At 35.7% G+C, this 25,911-nt stretch overlaps 1 protein-coding gene across 1 annotated transcript in view; it reads right to left on the bottom strand.

Annotated features, from left to right (window-relative positions):
- Positions 1-24,829, bottom strand: part of LOC117321599 (zinc transporter ZIP6-like) — a 31,286-nt gene extending 6,457 nt beyond the window's left edge. The window contains exons 1-9 of the mRNA XM_033876071.1: positions 24,458-24,829; positions 8,185-8,742; positions 5,006-5,117; positions 4,735-4,845; positions 4,317-4,447; positions 3,769-3,958; positions 2,773-2,945; positions 1,971-2,076; positions 1,118-1,179 (exon numbers count right to left, since the gene is read on the bottom strand). Of these exons, the coding sequence (XP_033731962.1) occupies positions 1,118-1,179; positions 1,971-2,076; positions 2,773-2,945; positions 3,769-3,958; positions 4,317-4,447; positions 4,735-4,845; positions 5,006-5,117; positions 8,185-8,742; positions 24,458-24,694 (1,680 nt within the window). The 5' untranslated portion in view covers positions 24,695-24,829. The remainder of the gene's footprint in view (positions 1-1,117; positions 1,180-1,970; positions 2,077-2,772; positions 2,946-3,768; positions 3,959-4,316; positions 4,448-4,734; positions 4,846-5,005; positions 5,118-8,184; positions 8,743-24,457) is intronic.
- Positions 24,830-25,911: the final 1,082 nt, after the last annotated feature.

The following is a 25,911-nucleotide window of genomic DNA, read 5'->3' as shown; positions in this document are numbered from 1 at the left end:
AGACATGGTGTCATGGTGTCAGAGCCAGAGGAAAGCCCTACTACTCCAGACATGGTGTCATGGTGTCAGGGACAGAGGAAAGCCCTACTACTCCAGACATGGTGTCATGGTGTCAGGGCCAGAGGAAAACCATACCCCAGACATGGTGTCATGGTGTCAGGACTAGAGGAAAGCCCTACACCAGACATGGTGTCATGGTGTCAGGACCAGAGGAAAACCCTACTACTCCAGACATGGTGTCATGGTGTCAGGACCAGAGGAAAACCATACCCCAGACATGGTGTCATGGTGTCAGGACTAGAGGAAAACCATACCCCAGACATGCTGTCACGGTGTCAGAGGCCAGAGGAAATCCCTACTCCAGACATGGTGTCATGGTGTCAGGACCAGAGGAAAACCCTACTACTCCAGACATGCTGTCACGGTGTCAGGACCAGAGGAAAACCCTACTACTCCAGACATGGTGTCATGGTGTCAGGACCAGAGGAAAACCATACCCCAGACATGGTGTCACGGTGTCAGAGGCCAGAGGAAATCCCTACTCCAGACATGGTGTCATGGTGTCAGGACCAGAGGAAAACCCTACTACTCCAGACATGGTGTCATGGTGTCAGGACCAGAGGAAAACCATACCCCAGACATGGTGTCATGGTGTCAGGACTAGAGGAAAGCCCTACACCAGACATGGTGTCATGGTGTCAGGGACAGAGGAAAACCCTACCCCAGACATGGTGTCATGGTGTCAGGGCCAGAGGAAAACCCTACACCAGACATGGTGTCATGGACAGAGGAAAACCCTACTACTCCAGACATGGTGTCTAGCGTTAATGAAATTCTTATTATGCATTTATACAGCCATTATGTTTGATGGTGACAAATTGCATTCTTTCTACTTCGACAGCGTTAACAGCCCCAGATATAACAGAAGTGACAGAAGTTACACAAGGATATTGTTGTGTAACGCATTATTCACCATTAATAATTCGCTACCTTAAATCAGTCATGCGTTTTAATTTGACTACGCACCAAGATTCAAAACAGATCCGGGATATAAACCAGACACTTAACATTCCAAATATGGATATATATTTTTTAGATTGCCCCTTTATATACTTACGTGATTAGAATCTCCTCTGATCAATGACATAATCAACTCCAGCAAATAAAAGGCGTAGAGTCCTGTAAAAGTTAAGCCAGTATTTTAACGTCTTTCAATACAGAATAACGCAAAGTTAGATTCATATTTGAAGTTGCACCCATCTGAAATGATATTTTGATGTAAGTTCTGATAAGTCAGTCGAAATATACGTATTTTAACGAGGTTTTGATATCCGGTTAATAGAGAAGAACATGAACTGTTCGGTCTTACATATAGGAGGTAGTAGTCTGCATCAACCCGGAGCATAGAAAGACATTTGATCCTTTTCCTTCTTGGTAAAATATCATTATAAGTTAACTTGTAATACGTTGCAGTATGGTTTCAACAAGGTGATATACATTCAAAATGCATAAAGGCGCAGTGTATTCTACAGAGGATTGTGCAAAAGACAGACAGGATATTTATATCTGCACTATACAGCTTCCTTCCTTTTCCCCTTCTAATTGTTGTAAAATAAATGGCGATTAAGGACATATAAAATGAATACATGTGGTAGAGACGGAAAAACTGTACCAAGTATAACCCCAACGGCACCAAAGGACGTGAGCCCAGCAACCAAGGCATAGTTATAAGTCATTGTAGACGTCTGAAAGTTGATCACAAAGTGATAATCGTATGGTAACATTGACTTATTCATTAGCTTCCGATTTCGTAGTCTTCATGTTCAGATATGTAGAATATTTATAACAGAGGGATGATTTATTCTTTGTCGTATTTAACAGGCTTTAAGTCCACTTTTACGGCCTTACGGTAGTGTAGCTGTCGAGTACGTCTTGGTAATGCGTAGTGGTCAACTTTGTGTATGACTTACCTGCGATGGCCGCCAGAGCAAACCACACATACGGCTCCACGAAAATTCCCTCATCGTGGCCATGGTCATGGTCATCTTCCGGACTATCTATGTGTATTCCAAACGCCTAGATAGACAAATTGATACCAGATTAGTACATTGAAACAATAAAGTTGTCAAAATCCGAGTGTAAAATATACTAAGGGGTCGGTAGTACGAAGTTTGAATATCAAATGGGCATATCCTTGTCAATGTACAATGATAGCCTTTTGATAAAATCAATACATGGTTTTATTAACCTGAAAAATATTAACCGAGGACACAATTCGAGGTTTAATATTTTGTTCAGGTTAATAAGACCATATATTAACCAATATCATAAGTAAAGCATATCAGATTTTGTGTTTTGACTTAATGATCTATACAGTTTTCACTGATTAGCAATACCACTAGTATTATCACCAACAATATCACTGATGATACTATTAGTTATATCACTAGCAATATCACAAGTAGTATCACTACCAATACCACCAGTAATACTACTAGTAAAACCACTAGTAATATCAATAGTAGTATCACTAGCAATATCACTAGTAATATCACTAGCACTATAACTAGTAATATCCGCAGCAATATCACTAGCACTATAACTAGCAATATCACTAGCAATAGCACTTGCAATATTACTAGTATTACCACCAGTAATGCCACTAGTAATATCACAAGTTATCACTAGTAATATCGCTAGTAATACCACTAGCAATATCCCTAGTAGTATCACTAGTGCTATATTCAGATGATATGACATACTGATACTGACCGCAGGCAGAAGATGGAGGAGTGCGTCACTCAGTAGGGTTCCAACAGCAAGGCCGATGAACATAGCCATGACACCATTGTAAATAAGGGAGTCTTGTGTACACCCGAGAAGGAATATCCCACCCAGGGAAGACAGACAGATGATGAGGACAGCCAGGGTACTGTAGCCGTACACTGCAATAAAGGCACGCGCAGAATTACTGAATGTTGAAGTGTACCGACATGCATGAAAGGGAATGGGGCATATACCACGTGGTGTATACGATTTCGTATTCGAGAAAACCTCCGTTGCTGGCTATCTGTTCGTTGTTTTATGTATGTGTGTAAAATACGGGTTATGAGTGATTTGTTTCCGTATAAAATACGGGTTATGTGATTTGTTTACGTATAAGTTACGGGTTATGAGTGATTTGTTTACGTATAAGTTACGAGTTATGAGTGATTTGTTTACGTATAAGTTACGGGTTATGAGTGATTTGTTTCCGTATAAATTACGAGTTATGAGTGATTTGTTTACGCATAAGTTACGGGTTATGAGTGATTTGTTTACATATAAGTTACGGGTTATGAGTGTTTTGTTTCCGTACGCGCAATGAGTGTCAAATGCATGCATATTCCAACTGAGGTGATTGACACTGTCTGTATAAATGTCATTTTTATGTAATCGACTTATCTTAATCGTGTACAGGCTACTGGAATGAGGAATTTTGAAAGTCAATTTAAACTACAGATACACCATGTATAACGTAATATAATACCAAAGATTAACTGGTTCTTTACGCTATATAGCTGACCTGGTAAACAGTCGGGAGATATACCTTGTCAGGAAAAGGGCAGCCAAACATCAGTACTAACATGACATCATCCGTCTAAGATTTAGGTCAACAGCGAGCTAATTATTACATTTCATTTGCGAAAGTTAATTATGTTAACTAATATATACATATATCAATATATAAGCATTAAGAATGAATAGTTAGATTGTGTGGGTCCTTACTTTCCGCTTGTGACAATTTGGAAACCGTCACAGATTTGTTGGCAGGGACGGGAACACATGCGTCATACATCTTCATGTAGAGTAAAGAGGGGCAAAGGTCATATAGGGTTTCCTTGGTTACTGCACTACCATTGGTTGCTCCATGCATGGCTAGTATGTCGTCAGCACTGTAACAGCGGGGGGTCTCAAACTGCCGTCATAAATATGATATTATTACAAGTAGGGCAACAACAAGCAATAGTATAACATATTGTCATTCATATTAAAATGCAAACTATATTAAAACAGAACCATTTTCTTCGCAATGCGTGAATTAAATCTTTATTAGATAAAATATACTGTAGTTCGATATCGCAGCAAGATAATGCATAATCCTCGGCTAAATTTAATTGTGTTAATTTTTGATTCCATATTTCACAATCGCCAGTGCTATAGTGGATTCAACAGGTAGCAAACAGCTATATCGATATCGATGTGTGACAAATGTATCGAGCTGCAGTAATGCTTTTACAGATAAGTGATTACCAAAATGCATTTTTAAAACTTACAGCTTGCATATCTGTTGGTGTGGAAGCCGACCGCTTCCGGCGTCTATGATCGTGTCCGTCGTCAATGGGATGTTCCATCTCCTTTACAGAACCAGACTCCAGATCTAGCTTTTTCATTACTCTCCTCAGAGCTGATGACAATTGTTGTAGAATATAATTATAATCAATGAAAATGAAATGAAATTATTTATTTGTTTAAAATCAAAATGATTTGAACAATCAACCCATAATTATACCGATGTAAATAGTATATCACATGGCGGGAATTCGGCTTTTACTTTTGTTTGCTCAGATGTTGCTACATCTACATCTATCATTATTGGCAACACAGGAGACCAAAAAATACTGGTGACCAGAGTTCTACTCATTTTGTCAGTATTTCACTTTATGTCGATCTACGTAAGTCGAAGTTACATACCAGTGAGTTTGAAGGTATCCGTGTCAGACACGTCGACGAAATCTTCAAACTTTTCCCTTAAGAAACCTGGTCTCGGTAATTCCCTGCATCCTATTAGATTTAGTTTGTCATCTGAAAGCCAAAATAATGGTCAATAATTAGGCTAACCATAAGTGTTGTATGGTCATATTTACTATGGAACTATAACTGAATCATAGCGCCACCATCTTTGTGTCGGTAATCACAGTGATATATAGTGTAAGTCACTGTAGTACGGTATGGGCATACTTACGGGACAGGAAATGGTATATCAGCAGAGCAGACATGTCGTCCATCAGGTCTGAATCTAACCCCACAGAAATACTAAGGTCAAGCTCGTCAAATAATTGACCGGCACTGAGACACTGCAAAAAATCAAGGATTTTTCGTAAGTAGTCATCTAACTGTGGTCTCATCACACAGAATATTACCTACTGATTCATTGTGTCACTAGAAGCAGTGCATTACGAACGTATGTTATGCTGATAAATGCAGTATATGGCTGTATACGTTATACTGATAAATGCAGTATATGGCTGTATATATACGTTATACTGATAAATGCAGTATATGGCTATATATACGTTATACTGATGAATGCAGTATATGGCTATATATACGTTATACTGATGAATGCAGTATATGGCTGTATATACGTTACACTGATGAATGCAGTATATGGCTATATATACGTTATACTGATGAATGCAGTATATGGCTATATATACGTTATACTGATGAATGCAGTATATGGCTATATATACGTTATACTGATGAATGCAGGATATGGCTATATATACGTTATACTGATGAATGCAGGATATGGCTATATATACGTTACACTGATGAATGCAGTATATGGCTGTATATACGTTATACTGATGAATGCAGTATATGGCTATATATACGTTATACTGATGAATGCAGTATATGGCTATATATACGTTATACTGATGAATGCAGGATATGGCTATATATACGTTATACTGATGAATGCAGTATATGGCTGTATATACGTTATACTGATGAATGCAGTATATGGCTGAATGTACCAGTCTTATCCCGTTCTCATTTAGAGAACATAACGTTACCTGGATTTGACCTAAATTTATCTGACAGTGTCACCGATGAAGCAGAAGACTTCCCCTCCCCGAACACCTGGTCTTATTTGGTATTGTACTTAATATGTAGACACTACTTATAGTTTATCACAGTTTATTCATTTTTATCGAATTCGAATTAGATTTACAATTTTGATTACATGTCAGTACTCAAAGCTGGAGTTTCCTGTGGGATATGAAATTTTCGATACTCAAACGTACACAATAAACATATTTTTGAATGTTCAGTGCAAATAAATTTGTTCCAATGAAACAATTTTGTGAGTGTCTCTAACCTGTATAGACTATCGTGTAATTGGTGCTGTTTTGTCTCTCTGTCTATTTCATTATATAATTTAATTGGGAAGTATATATCATTACATTTTTTTTAGCAAACGGGAGCATAATAAGTCCTAAATGACGAGAAACCATGCAATAACTAAATCACACGTCCAAACTAAAACACAGAGAATGGGTGATTAAAAACATCAGGACAACCTTCATACCCTAAACTACAAAGGTTTTACATTACTTATGTAACAAATGAAGTTAAGTTGAATGTGTTATTCATCTTTTCAAAAGGTCATCGGTCAGTAACAACATGCTGTATACTGAATTAAAAAGTTTACTTAGGACGAGAAAAATATATTGATGAAATATGTGTTAAAGACCTCATAATCTGAAAACTTTACACTATCTGCTTCAAATAATTATTTTACTACAGTGTTGAAGTGAAAAGTAATTTCAACTAGGCCAGATAATCAATTGATAGTTAAAAAAATGTAGAACTTGATGATGTTCCGTTAAATCCATTTACCGGATATTTTGTAACAAAATATTTTTTTACGACCACTCTCAAGAACGACCACCCCTTGTATGCGACCGAGTTTCTGGTTCACCAACGTTTTTCAACAATAAATTACCCCTTCTAAACGACCACCCCGCTAACACGAACGACCGCTTAATCATGCCACAAAAACGTGAAATGTTCTTAGGTTTCCCCCTCGTGAACGACCAAGATTGAACAATCCAAGATGAACTATCATTGATAAAACGACATTTTTTTTAAAATCAAGGTATACAACTCCTAACAGCCTCCTTGGAAACCCCTCTTAAAGGTATATAAGTATTGTATAAATGTATTTAATAAATTGTGCAGAATCTTAACAAGTTACCTTACAAAATAAATAGGACCAGTTCAAATTTTCATTGATTTGTTCTGTAAGCAGAGATATGCTTTGTAACTAAAAATTTTGAACCTTTGAGGCAAACAAGTAAAGGGTAGTACAAATGAATAGCATTGTCTTCATTCTCTGTATGTTATCCATTGTATACATTGTTTGTATATGTATTCTGATGAGTTACTGGCCAAAAGTTTAAATAAACTTGAAACTTGATTTAACAAACGAACTTGTCACGTGATCACAATTGACCATGGAAGGGGGATTAGTGTGCAGTGGACTGTAGTAAATAGATATTTGTCAGAGATGAGAAGTATGTAGTGAATATTCCACTGTCATCGGAAGAAAGGTCCGAGTATAACAATGAAACAGAATAAACATACACGTAAGTATTGAATTAAATGTTTAAGGAACATAATATTGACATGCGTGAAAACAGGGGCAAATCATGTAAACAGCTTAAATTTCAAATACAGTTATGTGTATGCAATTTGAAATACTCATAGAAAGTATGATTCATCTCGCTCACTACAATAATGAATTGCATTCAAATTAAATTAATTGGAAATTTAGATATAATTTATGCTAGAATTTTAATCAAGATAGTGAAAATTATCTTTAGATAGTTTATGGATAAGTTTGTAAAACGGTTGAACTATATATAGGACGATATTACAATCAAAATACAAAGCCATAGGAGTTATTTTGATAGTTATACAATAATACCACCATTTCCTTATCAATGCAGTAGTTATAATACATTGTAAACGTGGATTAACGCGAATGGGACATTTACGCTTAATACGTAAAGGCCACCCATCTCCCCGACACAACACGTATTGTATTATTTTGTGATGTATGTGGAACCCATGCAGAAGGTGCATATACATACATAGATCGCGAAAAACCGCCCCCACGCGTATGGTTTACCTATCAAAATCACGAAATTGAACCCAAACGGAAATATCAAAGTTTAAAATATATCTGTTGTATAACAAATTAAATTGTAAATTTGACATATATATACAGGTATGTTATACGTAATAGATTACTACTCTCGCTCGTGGTATTACGATACCATGCAAAGTTGTTTGAAATACCACATTTCATATACAGAAAATGTTAGGGCTTTTACGAGTCTGGTCACCTACCTTATCTTTTGTTGCCTTTGCTTTGATTTCGTTATCATCGTCGTCGTGGTCATCGTGGTCATCATCATGATCGTCATCGTGATCGTCATCGTGATCATCATCGTGATCATCATCATGATCATCATCGTGGTCACCATCATGGTCATCATTGTGATCGTCATCGTGGTCATCATCGTGGTCATCATCGTGGTCGTCATCGTGATCGTCAGTGTGATCGTCATCGTGATCGTCGTCATGATCATCATCACTATGATCATCGTCGTCATCGTGATCATCGTCATCGTGTTCATCATCATCGTATGTGTCGTCCAAATCTATTAACGCGGAAGACAGTTCGTCGAAGTTTATGCTGTCGTCAGAGTCCGTGTCAAGGAGAAGCTTGAGCTTTGTCCTATAGTTGTGAGAATCACCAGCTACTGACACATTCTGATAGCAGTGGTCCTGTATCGTCAGGACGTGAAACAGTAGCATGGTCGACAGTTTACCGAAATCCTCCTCCAGCAAGTCATCTCCAACGGCGATCCCAAGAGCCGTGAAAAGCTCATTGCTACTCAGACACTGTAAAAGGTTGACAAAGTTTGATAAAAAAGGATATAAAGAGTCACCAATGTAACACAAATGTTTGACATTTAAAATTGCACTAAGGATCTGACTAGGTGAAAAGTCAAACTTTTCTGATGACTAACCTTTTAAATGTTATACTTCATTTAAATGCGAGAGTACAGACATATAAAAAATGAAAAGAAAATCACATAATATGTGATTTTACGTGAAATCTGCTGTTTTGACCATACACACAGCAAATCAAAGCAATATCTTAAACGTGTATTATCAGATACGTATGAATGTTCTTGCAATGTACAAAACTAGCATATTCTTTTTAAGTTTAGAAGTTAAATTGATCAAGCCAATTATTTTAGATCAGAATAGCAATTAATGTAACCCCTACCCCCACATTTTGAAGTATAAAATACCCAAGTTTTCACCATTTTTTCTAGATTTAACGACGTTTAATATAAACAGTTCTGCTGACAAACTTTTATAAGATATGTTGCAGATCAAACGGGAAAGGGATTTTTTCTTTCTAAGACTGATGCAAAAATGTGTGGTCAGCGAGCTTACTTTTTGTTCTGAACTAATATTTGTTATTTTTCAGTTTTTTGGGGGAAAATAGTTTTGAAGTGCTCCAGTTGCTCTAAAATGTGAAAATAACACGCTTAACATATGTAATTTCCCACTTTGTTCTAAGTTTTTTCATTGAATTGAACAAAGATTTACAGCAAAAATGAATTAGAAACATTCAAAATTGTCAACGCAATGATGGGTTTAGTGAAACAGTTTAAGTCCAAAAATGTGAACCTTGCACAAAATGCCACAAACAGCAATTTTCAAAACGACCGCCTAATGGACCATTCTTTAGAAATTCTTCTAAAAACAAATCTACTTATTATGAAGTCAGAAATTTTGACACAATTTTCAGATGCAATCTTGCTATACAATTGCCATTTTTTGTTATGCATAACAAAAACGCTTTGTGCAAGATCGAAACGAGACTTCATCGTGACTGAAACCTCAGAAGAGAAGATCCTTAAGACAACGAGAGAGTATAAAACAAAGCAGAGGAATTAGTGTTGATGTTTTAAGTCTAGAGTTACTGCTGTAATATCTATCTAAGGTATACAGTATTTGGACTGTGTCAAAACTGTAAACTCTAATAAACGTTTTGTTATAGACTTGTGAAACAAAAGTTAATCTGTGTACATGCGTCAATCAGAAGGAACGATAAGGTCTTACATAGATATCAAAATATAACACAGTGGTGGGTAATGTCTTAGATAGGTCACATACATAACACAGTGGTGGGTAATGTCTTAAATAGGACACACAATGTTGGTAGGTAGTGTCTTAAATAGGACACAAAATGTTAGTGGGTAGAGCCTTAAATAGGTCACAAAATGTTTGTTGGATAGAGATTAAAATAGTTCACAAATCGTTGGTGTGGCTTAGATAGTTTACCAGAAGTAACATGCCATGCGTTTTAGTGACACGTGTACATGATATATTTAAACATTTGTACCTAAAGTTGTATGTAAAAATGTACGTGCTTGAGATATCAATTGAATTTTTAACGTATCTTTGTTTATTTACTCATCAGCACGACAATATCTGCATCCAAGACTGCATTTGGTGGTCAGGATACATTGTAAACCGAAAACTTCACAAAAGACTCGCTGCCTTTCAACAGAATAACCTCCTTGCCCCGGATGACATTTATGATTAGTATATGGAGTATAATTTATCAATGTATTCCCTACTCCTGAAACCTTTGACCACGTGTTATATACATGTGTGTACGATGGTAGTGTATTTATATGAGATATGTAACTCGTGTCTTTTTGTGACACCAGTTTAGGCTGGGCATCATATATTTCCTGGAGTGGTCACAGTTGATTGTAATTGATAACAGGTGGTCATATCCTGCTATTTATAGCAAAAGGATGATGTACTTCAATATACGTCACCAGCTTCTAAATGTATGGAAAAGGTTAGGCTAGCGTGCCACAACAATTAAGTATTAACACAAACGAAACATAGGTATCCCAGCAGTCCAGCATAGTGTTATTCGTATTGGATAAGGGGCCGGTCTTTTCACCCTAAAATATAATTATACTGTTAATGTGACTAGGGATGCAGACCACTATTGTTCAAATGTCTCTTATTTTGGCACAGTGTTACAAGTGTAATCAATGATTGCGAAAGCTCATCGGCGGCAGCAATCACACTATGTATTTATTTTTGATGTATGTATAAGCATGTCATTTTGAAATTGTACGTCACATAATATCGCTAATAGACATTTAATAGATGTATAAACCAAATTAGAAGGGTGTGGACTTCCAAGCTTTCCAAAAACTTACCCCAAATCTTTAAAGCGGGTTTTGGTGCCAAAAGTATTAAGTCCACAAAATGGTAAAATGTGAAAAAATCACATTTTTTTTTTCTGCATGATTTGCCAAACCTTCACTTCTAGACCTCTAATGAATGTATAAACAAAATTAGAAAGGGGTGAGGTGTATACTTTTGGACTTACAAGCTTTTCAAAATCTTACCCATAAAAACTTTAAAGTTGGGTGTGACGCCGACGCGGACGTTAGATCAGGTCACGCGTAACCGGTAAGCTAAAAACACTTGCCTTAACATAGGCGGATGGTGTTCGATTTTTCCCAATCGGACGTTAAGATGCATATGATCACCTGCCCGATCACGTGGGTACACAGGTTTCCGCCCACAGTAAGACCTCTCGCACGCTTCTATATTGACCAACAAGATTGATTTACATAGTTAATTTAACGTTTTTTTTTTTTTTATTTTATAAAAATCTCATCCAGGACTGCTGCTGTCCGACCAAGTGAAGTAAGATATTACTACACAAACAGGGAGATTTCAGCCATACAAATGTACATCTTAAACATGACTTGTTTATGTATGTTCAGGAATGTCTGACTGGTTAGAGAGATCACGTATCCTTTATGTCGGCCCCAGGTCGTGTTGTATTCTTGAATACACAGACTTCATGTCAGACCTTTTGTCCGACCGTGTAAATGTGGTCACACAACGTGACATATGGAAATTGGTCACGCCAACGTTGATGTCACCTAGGCGGTGACCCAGAAAGAAATGAATATGAGGAGAAATGTTGATAACCGGAAAAAAATCTCAGATTTTTCATTAAATATAAAATGTCAGTTTTGTGTTGAAGCCATGACAACATCATGCCTTACTCAGATCAACTTTAATTTACCCATTAGATTGCGGATCTGTGAAGATGGAGTTATACCCCACGTATGACCCATTAGTAATTATTCCAGAAAGCTGTTCACACTGATCGTATCGAGTCTTACATATCATTTTTTTCTATAAATAAGTTATAACTAAATCATGCTTTTAATAGATATGATCTGAAATGTATTTTATCTTGACATTTCATCTTCCAGTTACGTCATTAGTTTATGCATCTCTATAAATGTTCGAAATGCACTGGGCATCAAATACATCGCCTCACTCCAATGTTTATCTATGAATTGAATATACTATGAATTTTCAAATATATCTTTCAAGTATTTTAGCTGTATGTAGATCTGGTGCTTTATGTCCAGATAAATAAAATTGCATGCCATCTGAATTTTAACGGTATGATTGCCATGTGCTACAGGACCAAAACGAAGAGTATCTGGTAAATGTTGATACAGAGTCCTGTAAACAAATTAACAATGATTAAAAAGGTGATATTTATTTATCATTCCTTTGTTTTTCTGTCGAAAAATAACATTGAAAATAATTAAATTTGTTGATATAACATTAACGAATGTCATGGTCGTTTGTTTGAAACTTGCTAGAGAACATGCTTTCAAAAAATCTACTTCCAATCTCTCTCTTGTTGTCATAATCAAATCTTCAAACATCTCCTGTTTTGAACTTCTTCCAATCTCTCTCTTGGTCAAAATCAAATATTCTAACATCTCCTGTTTTGAGCTTCTTCCAATATCATCGTGGTCATAATCAAATCTTCAAACATCTCCTGTTTTGAACTTCTTACAATCTCCCTCGTGGTCATAATCGAATCTTTAAACATCTGCTTTGATTATTGAATTCCGGGATTATCGTTATTGGTCTTTTTTTCTATCTGTTAAATAACTGCGTTGTTTCCTTAACATCAAACTGAAGTGAATAAAACGAGGACGAGTATAAGTGTGTAAAAGAGCAAACTTGCTGATGTCCATCATTATGCCTGGAGTAATGGTATTGTCAAGCGATTTTATTTTGAAGTGTGTCTCTACTTAAATGAATTAAAACATAGCCTGCGTGTTACAGAAAATAAAATATCCTTGATTAGAGTTAGGGAATAAATATTATGTTGATAAACTCTCAAACGAGACAAGATTAAAAAAGAAATATATGTAATTATCAAGATGTCGCGCTTAACCGCACTCCTCTTTTCATTACCGTGACTATTTCCAAGTCTATGGCTAGGAACAGGGTCTTTATATCCGGAGCCTGTCACATCATGTCTTAAGTCAAAATACATAAAATGACTCATCGTTAGCAAAATAGAAAATACAGGTAAGTTATCCCATTTAAAAGATGTGAATGTGTACGATATGAATGTCCTGTTCAGAGTCTAGAGATTGAATATGTACGATATAAATGTCCTGTTCAGAACCTAGAGATTGAATGTGTACGATATGAATTTCCTGTTCAGAGTCTAGAGATTGAATGTGTACGATATAAATGTCCTGTTCAGAACCTAGAGATTGAATGTGTACGGTATGAATTTCCTGTTCAGAGTCTAGAGATTGAATGTGTACGGTATGAATTTCCTGTTCAGAGTCTAGAGATTGAATGTGTACGATATGAATGTCATGTTCAGAACCCAGAGATGATGAATTCATCAATTCACTTTGAATAACTTTTATTTCTCTCAAGAGAACATTATCGTTGCCAATTCTCTAGAGAACAATGTCAGCTTACCAGAAATTCTGACGATCTAGCTAAATCATAAAGAGAAACTAGTATTGACTTTCTTTCAACTTTATAAGGGTAACTAGAAGTAAAACATAAAACTTAAAAGTTCATTAAACACTTTATTATGCTACTAGACTCATGCCACTAGGCTTACGAAACTTGAATTATGCCCATAGAATTATGTTACTAGACTTATGCTACTAGACTTATACTAAAATAATTATGTTACTAGACGTATGCCCCTGGACTTTTGTCCCTTGATAAATGCCAATAGACTTATGCTGCTAGACCGCTTGTTACAATGTACCACTTGTTACAATTTACCACTTGTTACAGTTTACCACTTGTTACAGTTTACCGCTTGTTACAGTTTACCGCTTGTTACAGTTTACCGCTTGTTACAATTTACCACTTGTTACAGTTTACCACTTGTTACAATTTACCACTTGTTACAATTGACCGCTTGTTACAGTTTACCACTTGTTACAGTGTACCACTTGTTATAATTTACCACTTGTTAGTTTACCACTTGTTACAGTGTACCACTTGTTATAATTTACCACTTGTTAGTTTACCACTTGTTACAGTTTACCACTTGTTACAATTGACCGCTTGTTACAGTTTACCACTTGTTACAGTGTACCACTTGTTATAATTTACCACTTGTTAGTTTACCACTTGTTACAGTGTACCACTTGTTACAGTGTACCACTTGTTACAGTTTACCACTTGTTACAGTTTACCACTTGTTACAGTTTACCACTTGTTACAGTTTACCGCTTGTTACAGTTAACCGCTTGTTACAGTGTACCACTTGTTACAGTTTACCACTTGTTACAGTTTACCACTTGTTACAGTGTACCACTTGTTACAGTGTATTACTTGTTACAATTTACCACTTGTTACAGTTTACCACTTGTTACAGTGTACCACTTGTTACAGTTTACCACTTGTTACAGTTTACCACTTGTTACAGTTTACCACTTGTTACAATGTACCACGTGTTACAGTTTACCACTTGTTACAGTGTACCACTTGTTACAATTTACCACTTGTTACAGTGTATTACTTGTTACAGTTTACCACTTGTTACAGTTTACCACTTGTTACAGTGTGTCACTTGTTACGATTTACCACTTGTTACAGTTTACCACGTGTTACAGTGTATTACTTGTTACAGTGTGTCACTTGTTACAGTGTGTCACTTGTTACAATTTACCACTTGTTACAGTGTACCACTTGTTACAGTGTGTCACTTGTTACAGTGTGTCACTTGTTACAATTTATCACTTGTTACAGTTTACCACTTGTTACAATTTACCACTTGTTACAATTTACCACTTGTTACAGTGTGTCACTTGTTACAATTTACCACTTGTTACAGTGTACCACTTGTTACAGTGTGTCACTTGTTACAGTTTACCACTTGTTACAGTTTACCACTTGTTACAGTTTACCACGTGTTACAGTGTATTACTTGTTACAGTGTGTCACTTGTTACAGTGTGTCACTTGTTACAGTGTACCACTTGTTACAGTTTACCATGTGTTACAGTGTACCACTTGTTACAGTGTACCACTTGTTATAATTTACCACTTGTTAGTTTACCACTTGTTACAGTGTACCACTTGTTACAGTTTACCACTTGTTACAGTTTACCACTTGTTACAGTTTACCACTTGTTACAGTTTACCACGTGTTACAGTGTACCACTTGTTACAGTTTACCACTTGTTACAGTGTATTACTTGTTACAGTTTACAACTTGTTACAATTTACCACTTGTTACAGTTTACCACTTGTTACAGTTTACCGCTTGTTACAGTTTACCGCTTGTTACAGTTTACCGCTTGTTACAGTGTACCACTTGTTACAGTTTACCACTTGTTACAGTGTGTCACTTGTTACAGTGTATTACTTGTTACAATTTACCACTTGTTACAATTTACCACTTGTTACAGTTTACCACTTGTTACAGTGTACCACTTGTTACAGTTTACCACTTGTTACAGTTTACCACTTGTTACAGTTTACCACTTGTTACAATGTACCACGTGTTACAGTTTACCACTTGTTACAGTGTACCACTTGTTACAATTTACCACTTGTTACAATTTACCACTTGTTACAGTTTACCACTTGTTACAATTTACCACTTGTTACAGTGTGTCACTTGTTACAGTGTGTCACTTGTTACAATTTACCACTTGTTACAGTGTGTCACTTGTTACAATTTACCACTTGTTACAGTGTACCACTTGTTACAGTGTGTCACTTGTTACAGTTTACCACTTGTTACAGTTTACCACTTGTTACAGTTTACCACGTGTTACAGTGTATTACTTGTTACAGTGTGTCACTTGTTACAGTGTGTCACTTGTTACAATTTACCACTTGTTACAGTGTACCACTTGTTACAGTGTGTCACTTGTTACAGTGTGTCACTTGTTACAATTTACCACTTGTTACAATTTACCACTTGTTACAATTTACCACTTGTTACAGTGTGTCACTTGTTACAGTTTACCACTTGTTACAGTTTACCACTTGTTACAGTGTACCACTTGTTACAGTTTACCACTTGTTACAGTTTACCACTTGTTACAGTTTACCACTTGTTACAATTTACCACTTGTTACAGTTTACCACTTGTTACAGTTTACCACTTGTTACAATTTACCACTTGTTACAATTTACCACTTGTTACAATTTACCACTTGTTACAGTGTATTACTTGTTACAGTTTACTACTTGTTACAATTTACCACGTGTTACAGTGTGTCACTTGGTACAATGTACCATTTGTTACAGTGTACCAACTAGTTACAGACTGGTTTAACCTGTAACTAGTTGGCACTTTACATTGTGCCATCTGCATGTATAAGGAAATGATCTGACCTGTGGTCTATCAGATAAAGTGATATTCTGTCTGGTCCAGAACACAGGGGTATTGTCTGGGTACGAACATCACGCATGCTTCTGGATTTTGTTTGGCAGGTACAACACAGGTAATATCAACGTATTTACCATCTATTCTAGCCGTCAACCAGGAAGTTGTAAACCTTAGTTGGGCGTTATGCTGAAAACCGCTTTTTTACACTCTAATGCAGACGACCTTCAAGTGCATATCGATTACGTAATGGGGTCCTTTTGTTCATTCAGGGTTCAACTAGTGTCCGCTAGGTAAAACAAGTGTTCCGTTATAAACGTATGTATTAAACCGACAAAGTACTTGCTATTGACTAATGTATTGTTTGTACAATCCTTATGCTAACAGAAAATATACCCATGGAGTCGTTCATAACTTAAGTTTTTAGCATTACAAATATCTGGTTTTAAAGAAATATTTAATGTCAACCATGCCAGCATAATTTCCGACAAAGTTAGTGAAAGGAATGTCCACTGTCTTGTTACAAACGAACATAACACATGCATGTACCATACCGTGAACTGAAAGTTTACCATGGACAAAAGTGCCACTAGAAATGCGAGATTATAATCAAAATGGAAAAATAAAAATAAAAGAAGTACACTCGAAGAACGACCATTATCATTAGGCCATAGGTAGCTATATACCGACATCTTTGACGCTGGCAGACTTGAGCTACCTATCATGTAATTCGTCTCCAGAGAGGGAGTTAGCTGTTGCGTGTTATTATAATTTCTAGGTGGGTGAACATTTCTGCTGAACTTTAAACGCTCAATTAAACAAATACGCGTTGCATAAGGATTAAAAAATAGTTATATATTTCCGAAATAAGATAAATGTAAATTGTATGAGGTGCGCCAGTAGAAGTACATCGTGAACAAAATTGTAGTCAATCCGCACAAAACCCCTTATAGATCCGTGTTTAAATACGACCTTCAGCTGTATCGGGTCTCATTATAAATATCTTGAAACTGAATCTACATATCTGATGCTGATATTGTTTAGATTATTAGGCCATTTCACCCGAAAATGACCTTTGCCATGGTGTTTCATCCGTCGTCGTGCGCATTGTGTCGTTCGCAAAGTTTTTCTTTCAAAACGCTACTCCTCATTCACATTCGTTTGTGAAGGCAATAAGTAAGTGAGGGGGACTTTAAAAGAAAAAAAAAACACCTAAAATTTGGTTTTAAATGCTTTTTGATAACTATACTGGCGTGAAGTACCAAACTACCATTTTGAAAAACATTCTTAGTGAGATTTTATTGAAAGAGACGTGAATGTAGTCTTGTAAGTCACGTGACCGTTTATGTCTGTGAGATTCTTATTAATAATAGTCTATGTTATAAGATCTAATCTATATTTGGGTCGATATAAAAGGATATTTACCGGAGGGGAAAGAGTTTTAAGTGTTCCAAATAAATACCCAGTCGAGTTTTTGACCCAGAATTTTGAATTCCCTACACTATCCCAGATATTTACGTGAACTATTCCTTGTTTTCGTAACTCATTTGGATGTAGATACTGACACAAAGAATTTGTACTAATCACCTGATGTCGATGATAGCGGTGTCCCGCCTAGGACCTGTTGGTAATGGAGAAATGAACAATTCATATAGACTGACGTTTTGCCTCTACATGTAGTACAATGCAGTAAAAGGCCTGCTCTGTTGTAAATATGACGTTATATTGATGTATTTATTGGGTAAGTAACATTGCGTCATTTGAGTCACGATGATCGGTCTATTGTTTGTTTTTCCACATGATTGTTTGTCATACATCGGCTGAGATTTCATCTATACGTGACGTGAAGGGTAGCATGCATGACTTATTTTACAAAGGCTCGAACACAAACATTGAAATCATTGCCCGTACTACGTTTCAGACATACAAGTCGGTATCATATTTAGATATGAATTTAGTAATACATATAGAATAAACCTAATGGTGAATGTGGACAGAGTCATACAGATGTTCCGTGCTTCAGCGTGATTTTAACTGGATGGAATTGAACAAGGATGTGGTGGACTTTTTTAAAAACGTATATCGTTATTGTGGCAATAAACGGGAATATCGACCATCGGATGCCTTCTCAAAATACACTTTCTATATACATCAACATTCAATATATCTACAAGAATGTGGTAATTATTTATCGGATGGTTTTACCTTTATACAAAATCCTTATACAAGAGATCATACCCCCGGAATCGGGTATATTCGTTACTATGACAACTGTATGACAACTGTATTGGCCAGTCACTTAAAGAGTTATCTTAATTTTAGTTATATAGTCCTTTGACCTTTCAATGAAATAAATACAAAACATGGCCGTTATGATTGTTAACTAAGTAAACACACCAACATGTTACTACCTCAGGTTATACAAATTCAATGTTAACCGACAAACCAAGGTCAATGTTAACCGACAAACCAAGGTCAATGTTCACCGACAAACCAAGGTCAATGTTCACCGACAAACCAAGGTCAATGTTCACCGACAAACCAAGGTCAATGTTCACCGACAAACCAAGGTCAATGTTCATCGAAAAACCAAGGCCAATGTTCACCGACAAACCAAGGTTTCACGGACAAACTAAGGTCAGTGTCAATGCTCACTGACATACCAAGGTCAATGTTAACTAACAAAACAATGTCAATGTTTACTGACAAACCAAGGTCAATGCTCAGACATACCAAGGTCAATGTTCACTGACAAACATTGACATTAACACATTCCCTGCTAGCTATTTCAATCTGCATGACTCTCCCGATTTTAAGACCATGTCAAACGGATAACGATACATCCAAAATGTCCATAATAGACCACTAGTCTATTCGGGGATATAGATTTAAATAGCTTTGAACATTTTCTAACTTACATATTGTATATGTGTTGTTGGAATTGATGTTTCTATGTACATAGGCACTTTTGAGCCATAAGGCTTCAAGTTTAATAGACGTTTGAACGTTTGAACAATCTAAATGAAGTGTTTCTGAGACTTTAGATAGTAAACCATCCGATGATTCTCGTTCATCTCTGTCATTAAGTACTCTCAAATTAATGAAGTTCATCAAAATATGATACGATACTAGAAAGGGTAAAAATATTATATTTATAAATTTCATTTCTGTATTCATTTACGCTGAATATTTGATGAAGATATATAATCGGGCCCTTTATCACTGTATATTTATGCAAATATAATTTCCGTCATTTACACCGAGACATTCATAAAATAGTCTTTGCCCAAGGCGTTATTAACAACATGTGACAATAACACGAGAGAGCCCCTGACGACACCACTCCAAACCAGAATATAGTCGTCACGATCCCTCGCCCATGCAAATATTGTATTAGATGAAATTAAAGTAGGCAACATGCATACAAACATGAAACATATAATATAGCATCAAGAACCATTATATGTGTTTGTGTTCAGTCATCAAGTTCCTGTGAAAATTATCAACGCAATTAGTATCTTGTCTACCAAGCCAGTTTCATCAAAATTCTATCATTCCTTCAAAAGATATCGTGTCGGTAAAACAATCAGCCAATCAGATCACAGCAGCCTCATTAAATATGCACGGAACATGCCGATAATCAAACTTGAGCGAGTGATTTAGGAAATACATTGTAAGTCTACCAAGCAAATATCATCGAAATCCTATCATTGACATTCCTTTAAAGGATTTCGTGTGGAAATTGAATCCGTTCGGACGGAAGGAACCAATTTATATATCTCCATGGCCACGATGTCGGGGAATAATAAACACAACGTACACAATTAAAACAACTAAGAATACTTCGAAAAATATCTATCAGCTTCCGTTTTGATAAACCAATATATACATACTATATATGTATTATATCAGAGACGTATATATCACATATATACATATCTGTGGTATAAATGTAGGTCTCAGATTATATATAGCATAAAATGCAACAGCTGAAATTCAAAAGATCATCCTGATATCCATATTCATACCTAAATATTATCTGTCATTATGTCTACGTCAGTTCGAAGTTGGTATTCTATGTCACAGTATACAAAAAATGTACGTTTGGAGACGACTATCCGTAGGAACCAGATATCTATCTACTATAGTTCAGCACGTAAGGGACATCGCTATCTGTTTTGGCACACGGTTTTGTAATTCAAACATCACACGGCCTGAACTACTTTATATGGAAAGAAAGAATTAATGACCAGGCCTCTCAGACATTGTTTAACTCATTACATATGTCGAGTAAATGTGATCTATACAAACATATGGTTAATAAAGTAACACTGCAATTCTACTGAATTTGCTAGGAAGATTTATCAAAGAAGCTTTTAGCTGCAGAATTGTGTAAATATACGTGGTTTGTGTAGGTGTTGAGTTTTGATGTAACACGTTATTGCATAATAGTGTACTTATAATTGTTGAACCTCCCGGTGTCCGTCTGTCGTGTTTACCAAATGGTATTATCTGATACTTTTTTTCCATGTCTCTCTGACTGACTGTTATAAAAGTTCTCCTAGAATCCTTATTCTGTAACAGTGTAATATAATTAGTATCAATTCTGTGATTGGGCGCAGCCCTTGTAAGCCCTTGTAAGATTAAGTGGAATACAATGTATTTTTTGCTGATGTTGCCAGTAGACAATATGGTTGATTAATATTCCTCATAATATAGTACATATGTCGGTTAATCGGTTTCCGTATTTAATTATAATAAGTCAATTACGTTTTGTAATTTTATTATAATACATGTTGTATTCATTTATATATACATGTATATACATATATAAATACATGTATATCAATTTATGTACTGATGGGTCATAGACCTAAAGTCAATAAATGAATTGAATTGAATTATGGAATTCGCGTGATTCCACTGATCTTGTACAACCACAGAGTCACATGACTGACAAAGCCGTCTCATAAACATTGCCGTCATGTCGGCCCGTCAGAGCTAGCCTGAGGACATGCATTTTAACTCTCCGTAACAATGAACACACACTGTCTTCACTGACAAGCGATCGGTCATTAATGACGTCACCAAAACATAACAACAGTGGTGTATGTTGTCACTTCAACACTAGCTACTACAATATTCGTTTCAATCTATTGTGAATAACAAAAGGAAATACCAAAACGACCTCTAGACATATCAAATGTTACTATGTTACTGTACTGGCTGGAAGTTTGTGTTACTTTAAATAGATATATACAGGTTTTCTTAGTTTACCTAGATGGCACATGTAATTCTACATAAAAATTATGAACACTTTAAGTCCTTGCTCTCGAGTTCATCGTCTTACAAAATATCATGCAACGAATGCCAAAGAACAGCATTCAATGTATATCAGACGGTTCCTATATTTACTGACATCACAGAAATATACAGACCGTACCAATTGTATGTCAATTTCCTAGGTTTTTAATATCTGTTCCTGGTTGATGTTGGTTGGGTTTATCGGATCGTGTTTATAACTAATTATGTACATATTGTGCTGGTCGATTATGTGACGACGCCCAAAACAAATCCATACTGGTACACCAAAGAGATGCTACGCTACTGAATACTGAATGTATATAAAAATGTTTATTGCGGACATATCTGTCATGAATGACACACGTCAGAAGTGGTATGGCTAAATACAGGAACAGACGCACCTGTCTAAAGTGACCGACTCCTACGCTACACAGTTATTACCGATGACTTATAATCTACGAAGTCTACACTTTGTAACACGATCCATAACATATTTAGTGTATGACATGTGACGAGCGTCGCCCAATAACGATGACTGATGACACCGGGACATGAAGAACACCAGGACATTTCCACGTGACAAATTTGATTTTCACCTATTTATTGTGGTTCCATAAACTTCTCACGGTAGTTCCATAAATTCTCACGGTGGTTCCATAAAGTTCTCACGTGAGATATACTGGGTTGTATTTAAATATAAATTAACCTTTTCAGATATGTGTAAAACCTCGGATCATTTATCAAGTTAACGACATGCATGTTTAAATACAGAAAGTAGTTTTATATAATACTTAGGGACACCTTGTGTAAATGTCGTTCCCGTAATGGTATCCTGTTATATACAGATTGACATAGTTAACACTTTATTGTAAACTTAGAAATCACATTTGTTTTCCCGTCTGGTGGTTCTATAACCATGTTACACAGTACAGTATCATTAATCTAAACAACAACGAAACGGGCAAAGAGTTAAGAAGTATGCATTGAACGTTTCATTGTCTTTCGAATACGCGCATGGAAATTATATAAAAGGACATTGCTAGAATATTTGCATTAATTTTTTTTATTGAATTCCCGAAAATAATGGCTGATGTTAAGGAATGGAAATGGCATGGGTAATGGCTTGTCAAACAATGACACAGTTGGTCGAAATCAGCTCATGCTCCAAATAAAGACATTCATATACATGTAATCTAAAATACATGTCAAGTTGGATCCAGTCTATTGAAGAGTAGATGATGCTTCAGTAAATCATAGTATCCGTGATGTTTCAGTAAATCATAGTATCCGTGATGTTTCAGTATAACATTGTATAGAGAATTTGTCAGTATATTACCGATAGAGAGTTTGTCAGTATAATATTGTATAGAGAATAATTGAATTTGTCAGTATAACATTGTATAGAGAATTTGTCAGTATAATATTGTATAGAGAATTTGTCAGTATAATATTGTATAGAGAATAATTGAATTTGTCAGTATAACATTGTATAGAGAATTTGTCAGTATAATATTGTATCGGGAATTTGTCAGTATAACATTGTATAGTTTGTCAGTATAATATTGTAGCGGGAATTTATCAGTATAATGTTGTACAGAGAATTTGTCAGTATATTACCGATAGAGAGTTTGTCAGTATAATATTGTATAGAGAATAATTGAATTTGTCAGTATAACATTGTATAGAGAATTTGTCAGTATAACATTGTATAGAGAATTTGTCAGTATATTACCGATAGAGAGTTTGTCAGTATAATATTGTATAGAGAATAATTGAATTTGTCAGTATAACATTGTATAGAGAATTTGTCAGTATAATATTGTATCGGGAATTTGTCAGTATAACATTGTATAGAGTTTGTCAGTATAATATTGTAGCGGGAATTTATCAGTATAATGTTGTACAGAGAATTTGTCAGTATAATGTCGATCAGTGATATTCCAGTATAAATTGTAGCGGTGATATTCCAGTATAATATTGTATAGAGAGTTTGTCAGTATAATATTGTACAGAGAATGTGTGTCAGTGTAATATTGTATCAGTGATATTCCAGTATAATATTGTGTTGGTGATTTTTCTGTAAAGGTATACTATTTTGCTTAAAATTTAGAATTTAATGTCACTTATGTATCTGTATACAAAACTACATACACGCTCATCTATCCAAACTACAGAAGGCGAGTTTCGGTCTCGCTAGCATGCATACGTAATGACATATATACATACATTTATATATAATCGATCAATTAGCTGTCGCGTGGTGATTTATGTTCAGGCTTAAACTTTTCATAAGTAAACTGTTAAAGACGAGACAGATTATGTAGCACACCTTCATAAAGGTCTAAATGTAAAAATATTTAACATATTAAAAAAAATGTTCATTTATTATGATGGGGAGGGGGCATCAATTAATAGCTGAAATACAAATTGCTATGTTTAATCGGCTAAAATCAAGTTACTTAGAATTATTTAGAAAGTACAATATAGAGGACTGATAATATGGACATAAGTAACACAGATTTAAGTTTTTCCGAAAGTACATGTAAATATTACTCACCAGTGGGTTAAGACATTGGTTCGTTGGACTAACAGTTGGTGTTGGACATTTAAATCTCCCGAACAATTGTATCATCAAATCGTCAAGGGTGGTCAGTGAAATTGAGCTCGCGTTTTGTACACGTAAAATCCCCAAAACTTGTTCAAACGGATCTACCCGTGAATGACTATGGCCGACTTCATCCGACCTTATACCACTGAAAATAGAAACAACTATACACGCCAGAAAGATGTTCATTTTGGTGGTCTGTGTCGCAAACAGCACGACTGTAATAGGTCTAATGTCAAACGACCACTTCGTGTTTACCTTTATATGATGTTCCTAGAAGGTGATTCACATTTACCTCAACCAACGCCGTGTGCAGTGTACAGCTTGGTTGTCTTCTCTGTAAGGTGCGGCCGTGTGCAAAATCTCGCCGGTAAAATGTGAAATAGACCTATGACCACGTGATCATTTGATTACTCCGTCTGAATGAGCCCGTTTCAAGTAGGACGGCATAATACATTGTATAAATACTCCTATTTATTACCCCGTTTACAGAGCTCAGCGTGAGGTGTAGACCTTGTCTTTATATAGCTTTAGAGCGGGTCCATTGTAAGTCATAACTCGATTTAAATGATTAACATTATAGAGTTGTAAATCCACTCGCTGAAGCCGGACTACTTGCTTCTTCTCCAGACAGGAAGCTATGTTATATAATTTATGCCGAAGCTCTTAATATATTGTTCACTGTTAGCATTTCATATAAACTTAACGAATTGATTTGAACGGAAATTTATGAATTTATGAATTATCTTCCATGTTATTGCTGCATTGCAAGAAATAACAGGGATATAATATTACTTATATTTACATCTCCTCGCCTTAACGCCTATGATAAACAGACAGGAAATAAAATAAATGACAAAGGCTTCCATTTGAATGTTAAATTGTCGGGACAGCCCCATAACATGGACCCACTTAAACACTTCAGAACATATTTTCGTGATTTCTCCTAGAACTTAGTTTCAGAGATATACCTTGGAAAGATATATGTGCAAATTTCAATGCGCGTTATAGAAAAGTTTAATATTGACTAAGCGTCGGTAAATTTAATTTGCTGACAATACTAAAAATAAAATTATTTTATTTTATTGATCTAATTTGAACATGTATGCTTTGTTTTCAAAAGATACAAAATTGATGGTAACCTTGCTAGCCAGTCGTCATGGAAACCGTGTCATCATTCAGTAACTTGCTTAAGCTGGAGAAATCAATATATATATCTACAAAAAATGTAGCTGCGAAAAACCATGTGAAACACATCTATACATAACATTAGTGTAAATAGGGTAGGGTTCTTGTTCATTTGTCTTTCTACAGATCAATTGTAATTTCAGATGTCCTAATAGACGGTACTGACTACTAGTTATTGTAAATACAGAGTCACAGACGAGCCAGAGCGGACTTAATAT

This window comes from Pecten maximus, chromosome 2 (genome assembly GCF_902652985.1).
Source record: "Pecten maximus chromosome 2, xPecMax1.1, whole genome shotgun sequence".
NCBI classification, from domain to species: Eukaryota; Metazoa; Mollusca; class Bivalvia; order Pectinida; family Pectinidae; genus Pecten; species Pecten maximus.
The sequence above is the reverse complement of the archived record's forward strand: the minus strand, read 5'-3'. Positions and strand labels throughout refer to the sequence as shown.